Source organism: Chelonia mydas, chromosome 3, assembly GCF_015237465.2.
Source record: "Chelonia mydas isolate rCheMyd1 chromosome 3, rCheMyd1.pri.v2, whole genome shotgun sequence".
In the NCBI taxonomy this organism is placed as follows: Eukaryota; Metazoa; Chordata; order Testudines; family Cheloniidae; genus Chelonia; species Chelonia mydas.
The window spans coordinates 63,090,230-63,109,246 of NC_057851.1; the positions used below are offsets into that span (position 1 = coordinate 63,090,230).

Below are 19,017 nucleotides of genomic sequence, written 5' to 3' on the forward strand. Positions count from 1 at the left end.
CATGTTTTGTGTTCACATTTTATGTCTGTACAGGTTAGTGATGTCTGCCCATAGGTTAATTTCCAACCGAACATCTCAGCAGGCTTTGTCTAACTCTGATTACACTTGGGAGTATGAGTACTATGAGTACGGACCAGTTTCCTTCGAAGGACTGAAAGCTCATAAATGTAAGTCCTATCTGGCAGTTCTGCATTCTATGCTTTGAAGTTCCTGTATTCTTAATGGATAGCTTTTCAAAAATCTTTTTCTGTGAATTGATTATCCCACACACAGCTCCTTGAATTAATAGCTTCATTGATTTCTCTTTGTTGAAGTATTTTTTTTCTTATGCGTATCAGTAGCTTGGGATATCCTGGATACCAGTTCTTTGGTTCAAATAGAAATTTCCCCATGCTTTATGATCCACTGCAACATCCAGTTGCTTTCTGGAGAAAAAAAAAGTTCTCACTGATAAGAAAAGAAACATGGCTGCTTTGTTCTTGTTAAAATATATCTGAAAAACTATTAAAAGGTTTAAAACCAATTTAGAAAATTCTTTCAGGTGAGACCTTTATCATTATATGTTTGCTAATAGTGGTGAGCATTAAAAGAAGTATATGTAAATAAGAAAAGATCAAACAAGTGTGTATGGGTCTCAAGGGTTCAGGGGATGGAAATAGAATACAGAGATCTGGCTTACTGATAGTGATGGATGTTTCCCTCTGAAAGCTATTTGGTGGCTGGTGTCAAAGATACTGGCAGTGTCAGCTTGTTTCTGTTCTCCATGTCAGCATCATAATCTGCACTGCTTGTTATAAATCAATTATATAAAACAATTAGAGGGAACTTTTTAAATTTTAGAACCAGTTTATAGTGTACAAACCATAGGTTTGTATTTAGTCATTAGTCAGAAGGATCAAATTCACCATAAACTATTGTAAGTATAATTTAAGTAGTGGGGGATAAGGAGAACAGCCCGTTCCAGACAGCATGCTGAATCAATATGAAATGTCATGTATTTCATATTTATGCAGTTTTAATCAGAATGGAATCAATGTCCTGTGTGTTCTACAGTCTTCTTGTATAACCTATTTTGAAACATTATTTGATAAGTAGGAATATATCAATGTGAAGAGCTGTATAGTAGACTATTGCAGAGATCTGCATTAGGTTTGTTATTATTTAACATCTTGATCTGGAGTGGGCTAAACAAAATTCTTAGTCCCATATTATACTGATGTGAGAGTTGTCAACCAGCAATTCAAACAAAAAAAAATCATATAAAGGTGTAGCGGAGAGGTTAGAAATAAAATGAGTTTCAACTTGAACAAATGCAAGGTAGTACAGCTGGGAAACATACAAAATCTAGTCAGTGGACTTGATTCTGGTTTTACAGAATCTGACTAATGCATGGTCATACTGTAATTCTCAATGACTCTGACACAGCTGTGTAGAGAAAAGTCCTAGAGGCTTAAAGTCCTACCTACCTGTCTTGCATGAAGGTTTTAATGGGAACTCATCTGTATTCAGTAGAATTCGCCCTCTGGCCAGGAAATCAGTTGCAAGACAGGTAGAATGTTAAGGCTACAGGACTGTATTACAGAGGTAAAATATGCACTAGGTTCTTGCCCACTGCAGGAAAAGCTTCAGAATGGGCATACCCATGTGCTACAAAAGCAACATTAATGTGGGTGCATAGACGTGGAGACTGTCCAGTTTGACCAATGTACATGGCAGAGGGGCATTGCTTGCACATGATGGCATATATCACATATATGGGTGGGTACAACTACAATACCCACCTGCTGAAGTGAAGAAACAGATTGACAGAGTACCCAGAAGTCACCTACTATAGGACAGGCCCAACAAAGAAAATAACAGAACGCCACTAGCAGTCACCTTCAGCCCCCAACTAAAACCTCTCCAACGCATTATCAAGGATCTACAACCTATCCTGAAGGACGACCCATCACTCTCACAAATCTTGGGAGACAGGCCAGTCGTTGCCTACAGACAGCCCCCCAACCTGAAGCAAATACTCGCCAGCAACTACATACCACACAACAGAACCACTAACGCAGGAACCTGTCCTTGCAACAAAGCCTGTTGCCAACTGTGCCCATATATCTATTCAGGGGACACCATCACAGGGCCTAATAACATCAGCCATACTGTCAGAGGCTCATTCACCTGCACATCTACCAATGTGATATTTGCCATCATGTGCAAGCAATGCCCCTCTGCCATGTACATTGGTCAAACTGGACAGTCTCTACGTAAAAGAATAAATGGACACAAATCAGATGTCAAGAATTATAACATTCATAAACCAGTCGGAGAACACTTCAGTCTCTCTGGTCACGCGATTACAGCCTTGAAAGTTGCGATATTACAACAGAAAAACTTCAAAACCAGAGTCCAGCGAGAGACTGCTGAATTGGAATTCATTTGCAAATTGGATACATTTAACTTAGGCTTGAATAGAGACTGGGAGTGGCTAAGTCATTATGCAAGGTAACCTATTTCCCCTTGTTTTTTCCTACTCCTCCCCCCCCCCCCCCCCCCCCGTTCCACAGACATACTTGTTAAACCCTGGATTTGTGCTGGAAATGGCCCACCTTGATTATCATACACACTGTAAGGAGAGTGATCACTTTAGATAAGCTATTACCAGCAGGAGAGTGGGGTGGGGGGAGAAAACCTTTTGAAGTGATAAACACCCATTTTTTCATGGTCTGTGTGTATAAAAACATCGTCACTGCATTTTCCACTTTTATGCATCCGATGAAGTGAGCTGTGGCTCACGAAAGCTTATGCTCAAATAAATTGGTTAGTCTCTAAGGTGCCACAAGTACTTCTTTTCTTTTTGCGAATACAGACTAACACGGCTGCTACTCTGAAACTTGACAAAAGTAGGTTCTTAAAGATATCTCACTTTAATCATGTTCTCCCTAATTTGTGTTCCATTCAGCCAGAGATTGAACCCGGAGGTACTGATTTTGAAGATTTGCTACATTATCACATTTAGTCACATATTAGACCAAAGTAAAAGAGGAAAGATATAACCGATAGTTGCCTCTGGGTCTCATAAAGTCTAGCAGCACTGACCTTTGCTGAACTCTAAACTAATTATCATGACTGACATGGCAAACCAGCTGGTTCCACTGTCAGATATTTTATGGAGTTCTTGGGTAACTAATTCAGCTAAAGTGAAATTAACTTTCAGTTGCCATAGGCACCTGTCTTTAGTGTGCATCAAAGCAACCCAGTGTTTTGATAATACCAAATATATAAATAGGACCCAATCCTGTGGCCCTGATTCAGTTGGGATGGTAATGGATGAAATTTCTTTGAAATACTGGTGAAAAGTGGGCACAACTCCACTGACTTCAGTGGAATTGCATCCACTTTCTCCAGTGCTGAATTTTGTCCACTGACACCTGAAGGAACTTTTGAGTGACTAACGGCTGAAGGATCTTCCCTGTCCTTTGTAGCCCTTCACTTTAGTTGATACTGGAAGCATGGCAGGACTGTGTGAATGCAACAGTTTGACAAGAGTCCTCATTGCACTAGAGTTAACTCTACCTCCTTCTCTCCCTTGCCCTGAATAGGGCTTCAGGAGAGAGAGAAGTGGAAAGGCATGATGATGATGGTTCTATACTCAAGTGGTTTGTGAGCCCTAACCTGAGGAAGCGTTTGGTTGTGTATGTGTTTGATAATGGTAACTTGATTTATGCTGATAAAGATTTGCTCCTGCAGTTTCATTTGTGGTGAGTCATCTAGTTTACAAGCAATTTATTAAGATTATATTTAGGTTTTATTTACTTTTCATCGGTTTCCTCCAGCTCTTACTAGAGGCGGGACCCAATCTATGAACCTGAACTTTTCATAGGTGCTTCCATTCTAACTTCCTTTTCAAAGAAATAACTTTCACGTTTCAGCATGAAATCTTCCCAGTGTTGGTCTCTGCCCAAAGGTGGATTTATATGGAAAGTTCAAACACCAACCCCTCCCGTACTCCCCCCCCCCCCCAAACAAAACAAAGCAACAAAAAACACCCCAGCCTTTTTTAAATAACCAAAGGTGGTGCTGCAGGATGTCCCAGTTAATGGGAATAGTTTTCAGAGTTACCACTGCCTTAAGAAGAATTAGAGAGCGGACTGGATTAATGCTTCCCCTGGCACCTGTCCTCTTTCCTCATTAGTTTATTAATAGTGATGGCTGTTGGAGCTGGTTACAGTGAGCTAGTTATCTCTTGGTGAAGGGGGAGACACATCTTGGGAACAGTTTTATATATTGAATTCATACTAATGTGCTTGATTCCAAACAATGATCATAGCCAAATTAATCTAGAAAGGCTATACTTGAATAACCTGGAGCATTACACTATGAAAAATGGATGCCAACTGTGGTATGTCTGCCAATTTGCTTACCTGTGGTCTAAAACAATATGGAATTAAACGTTAATTCTTTGCACGGAATATATTAACACAAGTCATGATCACCCTCATGCCAGGTAGCTGTTAATAACTAATAACAGTGGATACTACTACTAATGTTCTTGCAAATGGTTTAATGGAATCTGTTTAATGCTGATAAGGAATATGTCCTCTTTCAAGGTAGTAGCAGTTAGGCAGAAATTGTGGGAGGTAACCATGGTGTGATTAAATCTTTGCCAGTTCCTTTTGTAGGGCGTGCTAAGTGTTTTCTCTTATAACCTCCAGTGACGGTGCTTTTAAGCTCTCAAACATACTCAATCCCATTATCTCCCTCCTTCCCCTCAAAAAAATCTGTTAATTTGATGACTGCCAAATTTATCAGCTTTTTAACTAAGATGTCTGTCTTGCAGTTCCCTTTTAATGCAAACTACCTTATGACTCCTTAATGCAGGCAGAACTTAACCCTTGAGTCAGGGGTACAAAAATGTGAAACCGTAAACAAAAGGAGTATATATTTTAATTAAAGATGGGCCCCAGGACAAAAGCCTGGATCTCAGAACACCTGCATGTTAGTAGGTGGTGAAGTGGGAATTCTAACCAACACCCAAAGATCAGTAGCCCCATCTCTGTAATGAACTGGGTTGGAACCCTTCTGAGCATTATGGCTTTCAGAGCCAGCTCTGAACCTTGCAGCCTGGACTTGTCTCTAATTTTAATTTCCTAGTTCCTAGCATATGTATCTGTCAGTTGGTTCGGACTTTCTGCTACAAATTATTAAAAGATGCTAAGTGACCAGGCTTTCTCACACTCCTTAAAATATAGGGCCAAATTCAACTTTTGGTATATCAGTGCAACCCCAGTGAATTCACTGAGGTTACACTGGTGCAACTGAACGCAGAATTTGGCCATTAGTCACTTAAATTGTGTATATGTGGTTCATGGTGTCAAGAGGTAGCAGTCGGTGGAGGAGCACTGTGCCTTCTGGCAGATGCAGATAAAGAAGCAAATTTGGAACAACCCTTCATTCTCTCTGCATCTTGAGATTTGTGGGTGAAGTCTTCTCAGTGGAATTCTACAGGATTTAAGGTGTTATGAGAGTGTAAAGGGATGTAAGGGAAGGCAGGTAAGGGTAGTGGCTATGATATACTTGAATTCTTCTTTTTGTGTGATTGAGGGGGAGGTCCTCCATTTTTAAAATGGCTTAGCTGGCATATGTGTGGTGTAGCTGGGGGAGTAGAAAAAGGGAGAATATCTAGTAAAACAGGAAAAATCCTATCCCATAGTGATAATGCAGTTGAAAGCCCTGCAGGCTTCATAGAGCAATTATTTAGTATTTCATTACTTTTCACTACTCCCAGTTGGGTGAAAGGAACAATGTATTTTTTTCAACTACCAATTAAATTTGGAAAGTATATGTAGAAATCCTCCAGGCAACTGGCGCCTGTATTTTAACCACTGTGCAGCTTTAGGTTTCCATAAATATTCATCACTTTCCGAAAGGCAATTCAGTTTGAAATCACTTTTATATGAAGTCATGCTTGTACTGTTAATGCTTTGTCTGTTTTCCTTCTTTTTTCCCTCTGTATTTAAAATCTACGGAACTGGAGTCTGGTTATATCGCCACTCATTAGGGGGATATTAACAGCTGCAAGAGCTGAAGATTTTTTGTGTGTGTATGTGCATGTGCTGCGGCCTTTGAGCTAGGTCCAATATTCATTAAAGTCAGTGAAGAGACTCCCATTGACTTCAGTAGTCACTGGATCAGTCTCTTCGTGACTATAGGAATAAGGTTGTTGACAAAGTTGTGGTGTCTTCCTGGTATGTTTGTTTTCTACTGAATTCTAGTGATCCTGGGCTGGCAGAATGGGCTGCGGTACCCATTTCAGTTTGCACAAGTTATAACAGTCCAAAGCCTGCCTTGAGGATCTGGGAGGGAGAGAAATGTAGTAGAACGCCTAATATGCCTCACACTGAGCCAAGCAGTGCTGAGGGGTACCTCAGGATCTAGCCATGGCCACTAACTATCATTGAGGCCAAGAGCTTAGTAGTATTCCAAAAAGGCTTTAAACATTTATTTGGTTGACAACTTCTGTTACATTAGAAAGGAAGAAAGATAAAATTTAGAAGAGATACAAACCTTTATGCTTCAGGGCATAGGCCATCCCCTAATGGGACAGGTTATCGTTCACTGTCAGTTTCTTGCACCTTCCTCTGAAACATCTGGTTCTAGACACTGTTAGAGGGAATATTGAAATAGGTGGACTTCTGACCTCACCTGGTATAGCAAATCCTATATTCCTATGACATCCAAACAAAACTTGGAGGACACTGGCTCTGTTTCTTGGGGAGATCCACAGTGATCCTGACAGTAACACTTGTCTGCCCTGTCGTTGGCTTTGGAAAACATCTGGATCATCTAACTGAGACTCAAAGTGGCAGATCCACCACAGTGATTAAGTAGGCCACTTTAGAACAAGCTGTTTTAAGAACATGATGTGGCTGTTCGAGCTGAACATTCTTGAGTGTATGTGGATCAATGTCCCAGCTAACAAAGCCCAGGAGAGGGTACTAGTGTGGGGTTTGTTACAGATCATCAGATCAAACCAGAGAACACTGAGTTACTCCGTAAGTACTTGTGTGGGAAGAAAAATGGTGGTGTTATGGGGGACTTCAGTTTGAGAGACATCCGTGCTTGGATGCAGTCAGTAGTAAAACATCATTAGAGTTTCTAAAAATTATAGATGATTTTCACATAAGGTACTGCATCAAAGACAAGGTGACTCTAATTGAATTAGTCAGTGTTTCTGCATTCAGTGCTATGCATGCTTGATGTATCTGATGCTGAATTAGTCACTTTTATATCCATTGGCTTTTTCCAGAGACATAGTGCCCGGTACATTGACCGGTCAGGATGTTGAATGTGTCTTGTAATAAGAAACAAAGCCTTTCTGAACTCTGAGTCATGACACATTATGTGGAATGGAACCTGTTTACAAGCGAAGGTGGAACACTAATCAATTTATTACCTCTCTCCTGCAGATTCCATTGTGATTGGATTTTGGGTCGGTCTGGCAGTTTTTGTCATTTTCATGTTCTTTGTGCTGACCTTGCTGACGAAGACAGGAGCACCGCACCAAGAGTGAGTCTGATCAGAGTGCGACAGCAATGTGATGTGCTGATCAAATGTTTTTCCCATTACAGTGATGGTCCCTTCTATTGAGTTATTTGTAAAGGGGACACTGTCAAGGCTAAACTGCCCAGAATTTTACCTACTATAAAAAGATTTTTTTTTTAAATACTTTTCAGCTGATACTAAAATATTTGCCTATTCAGAAGCCAGAGCAGCATAATTTCTAACATCCATCATCTTTTGCGGAACAGACGACAAATCCAGGGTGCTTGTTTCTATGCCGTCCCAGGATGTGTTTTGTCAGTGCAGATATTATACCACCTTTCTACTCTGCCTGCTTATTTTGTTCTTGTGACCAGGTTGATGGCACCAAAATATTCGAGAAGCTTTGTTTTCAGAACTCATTTGAGAGAGCACTTCTGTATAGTATGTTTTAATACCCCACCTGCTTAGGAAAATCAGTATGCAGTAGAGGGGAAGGACAGCATAATGGGCGTACGCGCACACATTCAGCCTAAAAGAAAGATGGTGGGCTCCAGTTTAGGCCTCCGAACCTTGATGACGTTCCTTTAGAGGTACATCTACACTGCACGCTGCCCAGCCTTCTGTTCTATCCCCCTGTTTGCCAGAGGCTGGGAATGGGCGACAGGGGGATGGATCAATTGATGATTACTGGTTCTGTTCATTCCCTCTGGGGCACCTGGCACTGGCCACTGTCAGAAGACAGGATAGTGGGCTAGATAGACCTTTGGCCTGACCCAGTAGGGCCATTCTTATGTTCAGACTGGCAGGGGGGAAAAGGGTAGTGGCTTCTTTAAGAGTTCCCCATCACTTGAGAGTTGGAGGATGGAAAGGCATCACTTGAGCTGGTGGGTGGGCCCATGGGGCTCAGGTAACTCATTGGTCCTTGTGCACCTGTGGGAGGAGATCTAAATCCTGTCCCTCCAGTCCTGAGTCTCCGCTCATGCCTGGATGCAAGTGTCCTGAGCAGTTACTCATTCTATAGGGGGTCCAGTTCCCTGATAAACTGAAAGCAGGCTTAGGAGAAGGCATCCCCTAAAGAAGCCAGATAATGGGATTGAGACTTCTAATATCTAGAGACAACCCCCTTTCCCCAGGCCCTTAACTCTCATATGAGGGCAGGGCAATGGAGTCTCAGTAACTGGCTTGGACCAGCTTTGGAGTGGAGGGGGACTGATGGCAGCCCTGTCAGGTTGAAATGATTAAGGAAGGGTAAAGCCTGGAAGCATGAATTATTGTTGGATAGTTCCCAGATGAGTTAATAAAGTTGCAGCCTAGTTAAACCACATCCAAACATGGGACAATGGGCTAAGGAGTGTCAATGTTTCATTTATAACACAAACAGGAGACACTTTGATCTAGAAAAGAGAAGATGTTTTAATCAGTACCAGCTGCCCTTAATCTGTTTTATTTTTAAAATAATTATTTCAACTATTGTCAGTAGGTTATTCCTGGGGGAATTCTGCCCACTGCAGAATTTTGCAGAAATTAATGTTGTGCGCACAGAATTTCCTTTCCCTCACAGAAATGGGCTACAGTGCTGCTAGCTGCCACTAGGGGCCGCTGGACCCGGCAGAGCCCAGCTTGCGCATAGAAGACACTGCTGGGGGGATGGGAAGAGAGCTAGAGGGTTCAGTTGGAAGCTTCAGTTCCCAGCATGCCCTGAAGGGAGGAGAGGGCGGCGCACAGGAAACTCTGAAAGACTGGGACCCAGCATCAGGCTGTTCCTCCCTCTGGATCCTTGGGCTCTGGGGTGGGAGAGGGTGGGTATCTGGGCAAGGGGGGGGCCTTGCCTGGGTTCTGGGGGGAAGAGGGTGCAGGTATCTGGGCCGGCTGGGCTCTGGGAGAGAGAAGGGGCAGAGAAATAGGAACTGGGTTGTCATAGGTGTCTCTTTAACTCTCTACTCCTGGGGGAAGTTTTGCGTGTCTGCATTGTTACAGACATACTTGCTGACAGGTATTTTGAAATAAATTACCAAAATAATTGCAACTGGCGTGATTATGTAGTAGTATTTAGACAAAATTTGCAGAATTTTAAAATATTGTGCACAGAATTTTTAATTTTTTGGCACAGAATGCTCAGAGGAGTAGTAGGAGTAGTGCATATTATGTCTAGATTTCCAGGCTCCATTGTAGCTCATTTAAAAATGGTCTTAGGAAAACTAATATATGTACCTCATGAGTCTGTTTTTGTAACCTGTACTTACAAATTGTTGACTAATAATTTAGCAAGGCAGACTAATATAAACAGAAAAAAGAGAATCTGTATCAATCATTGTAGCCTGTATTGTGCCCAATAGTGCAAAGCTTGGGAGCTGGTAAACATCTAAGCCTCTTTTGTTTTTTATATTTATTTTTGTTTTAAATTTCCCAGGAATTTATCAGTTTTTATTCAAAAATTTAAAAAGCGTGAGCAAATTGGTTTAAAAACTGAAAACAACGGGTAGTGACAGTGTTCTCTGTATGTGGCAGTTGAGGAAACCTTCCACTGCCTGCAGTAGTTGGGTTGTCTCAGCTGCGCGGGCCTGATTCCTTGCCTGTCTCATTCCACCAGCCCCCATGTAGGGGAAATGAACGGGGCCTCCTGAGGGGCTGGGGTCAGGAGGGGAGTAGAAGGCTATATCCTGTGATTACTCGCCCCACCAGATGCAACCCTCTCCTGACTCCATCCCTTCAGCTCAGCCCAAGCTGTTTCTCCTTCAAAAATTCCCCAGGTCCCAGAAATGGAAGGGAGGGGAGGGGAGGAGGAATCAGTAAAACCTGAACAATGGCTTTTTCAAAAACTTGGGAATTTTGGGGGGGAAATGGTAAATATCAATAACAAAGGGCCTTAATATAGTAAAGCCTGAGTGTGTTGTGGTTTTTGTAACTGTATATTCTCCTCTTTACAAAATTTAACTTCCTCTGTGCAAATCTATTAAAATCTATTAGAACACGCTTACTGGTTTTGTAAAGCAGAGGATATTATTGTAATGGAAATTCTACTAATAGAATACTCTATAAAATGACAATATTTTTTGCTCTTGGGCAAACTTTTCTAATCCTACTGAATCTGATATACCTTGCGTTTTATACCATATTGATCTTCTCTGTGTAACATAGGGTTTAAACGTTATGCTGCTTATTTATCAGTATTGACACATCATATAAAAGCCTTATTGAATAAGATGGTTTTCTACTACTCTTTAGGTACCCAAATTAACCAAAGTTTGACACCTGAAATCTGTATTTATGCACCTATGTATAAGCGATGAGACTCTTCTCCCTGCCCCACCCCCAGACATATGGTGTACCCAGTGCTCCAGGAATTTAGTGGGAATCACTCTTGCTCAACAATTCTTAAAATTTAGATGCATAAATGTAGATTTAGTTGTCTAACCTTCACCATCTAAACTTCAGCCCAAGTTTGGGAAAGCTGAGCTTGATCTTTTTCTGCACCAGAGACTTATTCTTAACAGGTTGTTTTATTTATTTATTTTTTATTTATTTTTAGGGGAAATGTGTGGAGTGTTTTAAATGACCTTTTGAGGTGCACTGTAGCAATTGCTCCACTTGCTTACACTACGGTGACAATTTGTTCAATATCTTTTAAAGCCCTAAGATCATGGGTTGGACAGGTGTCTGTCGTAGAAATGAAAGTGGTGATACACAGAAAAGGGGAGCAAAGTACCAGATGGCAGAATGAAACATTTAGAGTTAACTGCTGTATGGTCTGGGGCCCAGATCCTTAAAGGGTCTTATGTGCCTAATTGCTTCTTCAGGCACCTAAATTCATCATTAAGCGCCACTGACATTTTCAAAACCACCGTTCAGCTACTGCTGCTGCCTAAACTGATAGGTGCCTAAGTCCCCAAGACATCTTTGTTTCTGCCAGCAGGCACATGCAAAGCCACCTAAGTCCTGACACCACCCTACAGCTAATGAGCTGCTCAAATCAAAGCCCCAGAGACCCCCAAAGTGGAATTGTCAAACTAGGTGGGGGAACACCTATCTTGCAAGGAGAGCCCAATCCTGTAGGCATACTCTGAGCATGCCTAAAGCCTGACACCAGTTAGGCTCTGCAGTCAGGCCACCGACAGGTGGGGAGACAGAACTTGCACCCACACAAGACAGCTGTGGACACAGGGAAACAGGCGAGCAGGAGAGGGGTATAAAGCAGTAGACAGACAGATAGTTTTGGCTGCTAGGTTATGGGTTACCTAACCTAAGTCACATTGACCATTTAGGTGCCTAACTCTAGAAGAGGGTTCCTGGCTGAGGATCCTGAGCAGAAGGAGGTACTTATCTCTGGCCCATCAGTCAGGTGCACCAGGTCAGCCTATGAGGTGCTTAAGCCTCTCTCCTCAGCATTTCACTCCTGGCTAGCTTAGGTAGCTCTCCTCTCAGCTTTCTGGCTTCTGTGGATCCCTTTCTTAGGCACTTAATGATCTCCATGCATATATGGAGAGCCCGGGTGCCTACTTGGGGCTGAGGATTCTACTAGGTGACAAGCTGCCTAGAGGTGAGATGTCACAACACTGTGTAGAGAAATGGCTAAATACCTAATGAGCATTAGTCTCATTGAGCCTTAGTTCCCCATCTGTTAAATGGAGAGAATAGTACTTCCACAGGGGTGTTGTGAGGATAAATGCATTAAAGATTGTGAGATGTTCAGATCCTACGGTGATGGTGGCCATATAAGCACCATAGATAGCACTGCATCTGAAATACAGTCAAATAATGCCATACTTTGAGGATACCTTAGAGATGATAAGTTCTTGAGTCACACAGTACATTCTCAATACCTTTGTTCATTCCAGCATAAATTGATTTCCTCTATGGGTCTTCAGTCATTTCCCTTAGGATACGCCGCCACTGTCAGACTTCAGCACTAGAAAACTTCCTCTCCTATCCAATCTTCACCACCATCCTTTGTTCAGTTTTCTCCTATTACTCCTGGTTATACTCACCCACTTGAGCTGCTTTACAAATAAACCATTCCTTGTTGTTGTTCATTTGTTTTAGCTTGGCTCTGCAGGAGGGATTCATATATTCGTAACTCAGTCCTTCTAGCCTTTTAATCTTTGCTTTTCTTCCTTCCACTTTGTTCACATTCCCCCACATGGGGTGGCTAGAACTTGTACCTAGAGTTCTAGGCTTAGTCTCACTAGCTACATGTATGCAGCCTAAATTCATAGAGACATTTTCTCCCACTACATGGTATTGTAAATTTATATTTAACTCCTTTCCTCTTTCACTCTTTAAGGCTTTTTCAGTCCACTTATTTCCCTCCTGTTGAATGTGTGTTGGATTATTTTCCTTAAGTTCTCGTCTGCATTATTTGTTGAAATATTTTATGTTCTGCCTAAATAATACTTCACCTTGAAATGCAAAATGAGATGTGTGTTAGCTAACGCCCACCTTTAGAACTGCAGGTCTGTACATGACAGGCATTGCCTTTCAATGAAATCTTCAGGAGTGTTTTGGTTTTATGGCAATAGTCTGTGCAGTATGAAGGTAGCTGACCAGTTCGAAGGAACTATGAGTTAGTTAGGATATAGCTCTCAAAAAATGTTCTGGACAGCAATAGCATCTGAGAAGCAAAGATCGTTATGATAATGATTAACTATTAGCTAAACTCAAATGTTAAAGCATTTAGGATCAGTTTTTTAAAGATATTTGGGTACCTAAAGATGCAGCTAGGTGCCTTGTTGGATTTTCAAAAATGCCTAACTCCTATGGATTTGAATCCCAGGAGACTTCTGTCTGCAACTGTAGGCACTTAACGTCCTTTTAAACTCTGATCCTTGGTGTCCATTTGTTACATCATTCAAATTTAATGAGTTTCACATGTTTATTTTAACAAAACTATGACATTCATATGTGACATTCTGATTTCCAGTACTGATCTCAGCAGTGTGCCTGTAGTGCCTTTCATGTTCAGATAACCCTTTTATAATACTGTGACCAGAAAAAGAAAGTAGACTAGCAAAGAGTGCATTAACACCAGGAACCTTTTGTCTGTAGAATAATGAGATTCTGTGGCCTAACTATATTTAGATTCATGCACAAGTCTGTGTAGACTGGAGCTATCTTGAGTTTAGAGTTCTCTTGGACACTCAATGGATGCTGTATCATTCCTTCTGCTGTCTTCCCTTGCTTTTCTGTGCTGAATTTCTGAGTCTCCTAGCTATTTATCCAGCCTTCATAGCTATCCTGCTGCTCTCCTGGCCTTTTATATTGTCCTCAGTTTGAAACAATGGCTGAAATCCTGGCTCCATTGAAATCAATGGGAGTTTTGCCCTTGGCTTCGATGGAGCTGGGATTTCATCCAGAATCTGAGAAGTGTGAGCATCTTAACCACTGGGCTATAGAGTATTCTAGAGTTGGTCTCTCTGTGTTTCATGTTGAAGCTGTTCCACTTTGTTTAAATAATTAATATAGTCATTGGAACATTGAATTTGAGTCTCTCAGAGTGCCCTAACCATAGGGCTATAGAGAATTCTCACTCTGTCTGGCTCATATTTTTACATAATAGAACAGCTTCATCAGGAGACAGGTGAGAGAGCAAGCTACCCCAGAATAACCCCAGTGGTTAGTTTACTCTCACTTGAAACTTGGGAGATGTGGGTCTAAATCCCTGCTCTATATCAGGCAGAAGGGGGATTTGAATCAAGGTCTTCAGCATCCTAGGTGAGTGCTCTAACCACTGCGATAAGGTTATAATGGGGGGGCACCAGCTCCTCATTTTTTGTGGTGAGAAAGGGCTTAGGTGCCGAACTGCAGGATAGGGTCTAGGGCTGTGAATACCAAGCAGAGAGAGGCATTTTCCTTCTGGTTCAGACATAGGCACCTAAGTCCTTTTGAGGGGTGGGACTAGGCCCACCCCTCTTGTCATTTCCTTGGAGGAAGTCCCTTCGCTTTGGGTGTGGTGTGGTTTTTTTTTAATGTCCTGGGAATGTATTGGTTTTTACTGGGGAAAAAAATAGTAAAATAAAACAAACAAACAAAAAACAAATAAAGTAAGGGCGGTGGGAGGGCAGTTGTGGCTGGGGAGAAGGGGCGTGTACACACCTAGGGGCAGTTGAAGCTTCTGCGCCAGTCCCGCAGGACCTAGCCCCTTGCTCATCTCCCTCTCTCCACCCTTGGAGGGGGGTGAAAGACTGTTCCCCAGGAGTACTAGGCCCCCTGCTGGGCAAAGCCTCCTGCTAACCCTACTGGCCCTTATGCACGGCCCCATCTGCTTCCCCGTGAAAAATTCCCAGGTCTCGGAAAAGCCACAATTTCAGCAAGTATCAGCAACACCTGAATACTGGCTTTTTTAAAACCCTGGGAATTTTTCTGGGAAATCAGTAAATACCAATAATGAAGGGCCTTACCTATTGCCTAGCTTACGTGGCTCACTGCTCAGCATGCTGGCCTTTGTGAATCCCATTCTTAGGCACCTGACTCCTCCCCAGGTATGGTTTGGAGAGCCAGTGCACCTAACTCGGGGCTGTGGATTCCACTAGGCAGCAAGGGCTCCTAAACATTAGGTATTGCAGTGCTGAGTATACGTCCCCTATCTAGATCTAGGCCCTTAGACTTCAGTTTCATAGATGCCTCCGCTGACCACCTGCTAGTCAAGTGATTACTAGTCACAAAAGAGACATGGAGGCAGTACCCATTGCATACATCCCACAGATGTCAGTTAATGCTTTGTAGAATGCTCTGAAAATGTTAAGTGCTGCTCTAATTATTACTGTTATTACTCATAATACTAAACGAGGAGTTATTTAGCAGTAGATTAAATGAAATGGGAGGATCAGGGTTTTCTAATACCTAGCATATTAAAGTGCAATGTAGGAATGCTGGCATTAATGATCTATTCCAGCACTACAACATCTATAGAAATAAACACCTACAAACATTTTACAACAGAAAAATATGAAGTAGATAGCTCATCTTTTAAACATGGCGTAGGTAAATGAATATTTTTGCATTTATTCCCAATTTTGATGCCCGCTGAAGTAACATTTGATGCTCAGAGGTAATCATTTTGAAGTCTAATAGCTATTTTTATTTCCATGGTTATTTTAGTATATATAATTTTGCTTTTTTTTCCCCTCTCCCCCAGCAATACAGAACCTTCTGAAAAAAGATTTCATGTGAGTAGCTTCGTGGCAGACTTTGGAAAACCTCTGGAGTCAGACAAGGTTTTTTCACGTCAAGTAGCTGAAGAGTCCAGGTCACTCTTTCACTTTTACATTAATGAAGTGGAGCATTTGGACAAAGCAAAACAAAGCCATAAAGCCCCTGGTCTGGACAGTAATATTCACTTCCAGGAAGTAGCGAGGAGTAGTGGAAGGCTGGAGGAGGAGCTGAATTGCCTTACAAAATTTAACATCCCCAACTTCGTGAACACTGACCAGAGTTCTTCACTGGGTGAAGATGATCTGCTGATTTCAGAGCCCCCAATCATTTTAGAAAGCAAACCAGTTATCCAAGCCTCACGTCAGATCCTTGACTGAAAAACCTTGATTTCTAAAGCAGAGTGTCTTTATTGTTTCTGTGGTATCAGGAACTCTTATTCAGCTGCTAACATCAGACCTTTTGCCTATTTCAGTAGAAGATATTTCATATCTTATGCCTTGTGTTTTACTGTGAATATTGAACTGATTTCACTTCCGTATAAAGTGAAATACTTAATATTTTATGTCAAGACTTATTTTATGTCACTTTCAAGTATTTCCTAAGATCAAAACCTTCTTTGGCATTGCTGTTGTTGCTTGCTATTTGTTTTATTTAACTAGCCATCATGCCCAGCTGCCTAGTGGTAGCAGAACACACTAACACGATACAAGAGTTGCAATGCACTTAACTCTGCTTGTGGGGATTGCTGCAGCTGCACAGGGAGGAGTATCACTGGATTCTGAAAGGAGTGGTGTGGAACTGGTTGTCCAGGAGGACAGTAAACTCAAATCAAGACTGAATGGAGGAATAAAAAGAGGAAGCACCTTTTCGGGCCTCTGAATCTCCTCTCCTCCCCTCCCCCCTTTCAAAAGGCAGATTATTTTGAAACATAACCAACATAATAGAAATTTGCCTGCCATTAATCTGCACCCAAGACTCCTATCCGCTTTTAGAGGCTGCTGAAACCCCATGTATCAAAATTCTAGTGATGCTGTTTTGTATATTATATTCAGTGGCCATATTTAGTGTTTCAGAAAATTTCATATTCTTGCAGTTGTGGGTGGGTGACCTAGAATGAATGCGTTTTACATACAATTAATAACATTGTTTAGTGGACTTGAGTGTCAGTGCAAGCCTTTAACATAGTGAGCACAGGATTTAATACAGAAACAATAGGAAACAGGGTAGAAAACATTCCTGTTTTGCTCACAGCACAGCAGATGTAGCCAGTTACTATAGTGTATGTTTGTAATGGATTTATACTTGCTGCTACTGTACTTGACTCAGGGCTTGGCTAAGCTTGCAAGTTAGAGCGCATTAAAGCAGCCCCAGGCACCCTAACTCCCGATGTGTCCACGCTGGCAAGGCACGTAGAGCACCTGGACTCTGCAACTGGAGTGCTCCTAGTAATCCACCTCCACGAGAAGCATAAAGTTCACTGTGCCCCAGCTGAAATGCCCGGGCGTCCGTGTGAAAGAGGTATTGCATTACTGTGCTGTGATTGGCCTCCAGAAACGTCCCATAATCCCCTGAAGTCAAGTGGCCACTCTTCTCATTGTTTTGAACTCTGCTACAGGAATGCGGCTATCCCCTTTCAAAGCTCAGTTTCTGACAGCTGGCATGCTTATCTGCTCTGGGACAAAGCAAACCATTAGTGTGGAATGCTGCTGTTGAGTGTGTGTGTGTGCAGGGGGGGGGGGTCTGCTGCTGTCTGAATGTACAAGACAGCATGCTGACTCTCTGACCCCCCCCAAAAACCCAATCTCTCTCCCCCCACATACACACAACACACTCCCTGTCGCACTCAAACACCCTCCCCATTTGAAAAGTACATTGCATCCACTTGTACACGGAGACAGCTACCACAATGCACTGCTCTTTGTGGCATTGCAAGAACTGCTAATGGGGCCACGCCAGTGCGCTTGCAGCTGTCAGTGTAAACACACGGCAGTGTTTTCCCTGCTGTGCTCTCCGAAGGCTGATTTAACTCCCAGCACTCTACCTCTGCAAGTGTAGCCATGCCCTCAGAGAAAGCAAGCAAGTGGCTGCACAGTACTTGCAACTGTAGTGCTCACGCATTCTGATATTTTTTAGGTAACTGCAAAACCACTGAGACCTGTCCTCTAACAAAATAAAGAGTTTGGGAGAGATTTAGTTTTATTGCAACATATTTTTTTTTCTTCACCTTTTAAAAAAGACAGTTACTCACCTTTGTAACTGTTGCTCTTCAAGATGTGTTGCTCATATCCATTCCAATTAGGTGTGTGCACGCCATGTGCACGATTGTTGGAAGATTTTTACCCCAGCAACACTCAGTGGTCGGCTGGAGGCGCCCCTGGAGTGGCGCCTTCATGGTGCCGGATATATGCTCCAGCTGACCCACGCCCCTCAGTTCCTTCTTGCCGGCTATTCCGACGGAGGGGAAGCGGGGCGGGTTTGGAATGGATATGAGCAACACATCTCGAAGAACAACAGTTACAAAGGTGAGTAACTGTCTTTTCTTCGAGTGCTTGCTCATATCGATTCCAATTAGGTGACTCCCAAGCCTTACCTAGGCGGTGGGGTTGGAGTGAGATGTCCCGAAGTGAAAGACCGCTGAATCAAATGCAGCATCACCCCTGGACTGCTGAATTATCGCAGTGGGCGGTGAAGGTATGCACCGATGACCAAGTCTCTGCCCTACTAATCTCCTGTATGGGTATGTGTGCCAGGAAAGCAGAAGATGAAGCCTGAGCCCGTGTGGAGTGGGCGGTAAGGTGCGTAGTTGGGACACCAGCCAAGTCATAGCACGCATGGGTGCATGATATGATCCAGGACGAGATGCACTGGGAGGAGACGGGAAGGCCCTTCATCCAGTCTGCCACAGAAACAAACAGCTGCGATGTTTTCCTGAAAGGTTTCGTTTGCTCGATGTAGAAGGCGAGGGCCCTGCAAACATCCAGGGAGTGCAGCTGTTGTTCCCCTCAAGAGGCATGCAGCTTCGAGTAGAAGATGGGGAGGAAGATGTCCTGGTTGAGATGGAAGGCAGACACCACCTTAGGGAGGAAGGCCAGGTGGAGTCGCAGCTGTACCTTGTCCTTGTGGAACACCATATACGGTGGTTCCGATGTGAGTGCCCTGAGCTCAGACACACGCCTCGCCAAGGTGATAGCTACAAGGAAGCCTATCTTCCAGGAAAGGTGCAGGAGTGAGCATGGCCATCGGCTCGAACGGGGCAGCCATGAGTTTGGAGAGGACCAGGTTAAGATCCCACGTAGGGACCAGTTGTTGAATTCATGGGAACAGGCGCTCCAACCC

At 42.8% G+C, this 19,017-nt stretch overlaps 1 protein-coding gene across 9 annotated transcripts in view; it reads left to right on the forward strand.

Annotated features, from left to right (window-relative positions):
- Window positions 1-17,318, forward strand: part of MRAP2 (melanocortin 2 receptor accessory protein 2) — a 33,532-nt gene extending 16,214 nt beyond the window's left edge. For all 9 annotated transcript variants that reach the window (XM_037894409.2, XM_043542616.1, XM_043542621.1 and 6 more), the window contains 3 exons: window positions 34-167; window positions 7,458-7,557; window positions 15,665-17,318. In XM_037894409.2, coding sequence (XP_037750337.1) covers window positions 41-167; window positions 7,458-7,557; window positions 15,665-16,058 — 621 coding nt within the window. In that variant the 5' untranslated portion in view covers window positions 34-40 and the 3' untranslated portion in view covers window positions 16,059-17,318. The remainder of the gene's footprint in view (window positions 1-33; window positions 168-7,457; window positions 7,558-15,664) is intronic.
- The last annotated feature ends 1,699 nt before the right edge of the window (window positions 17,319-19,017 follow it).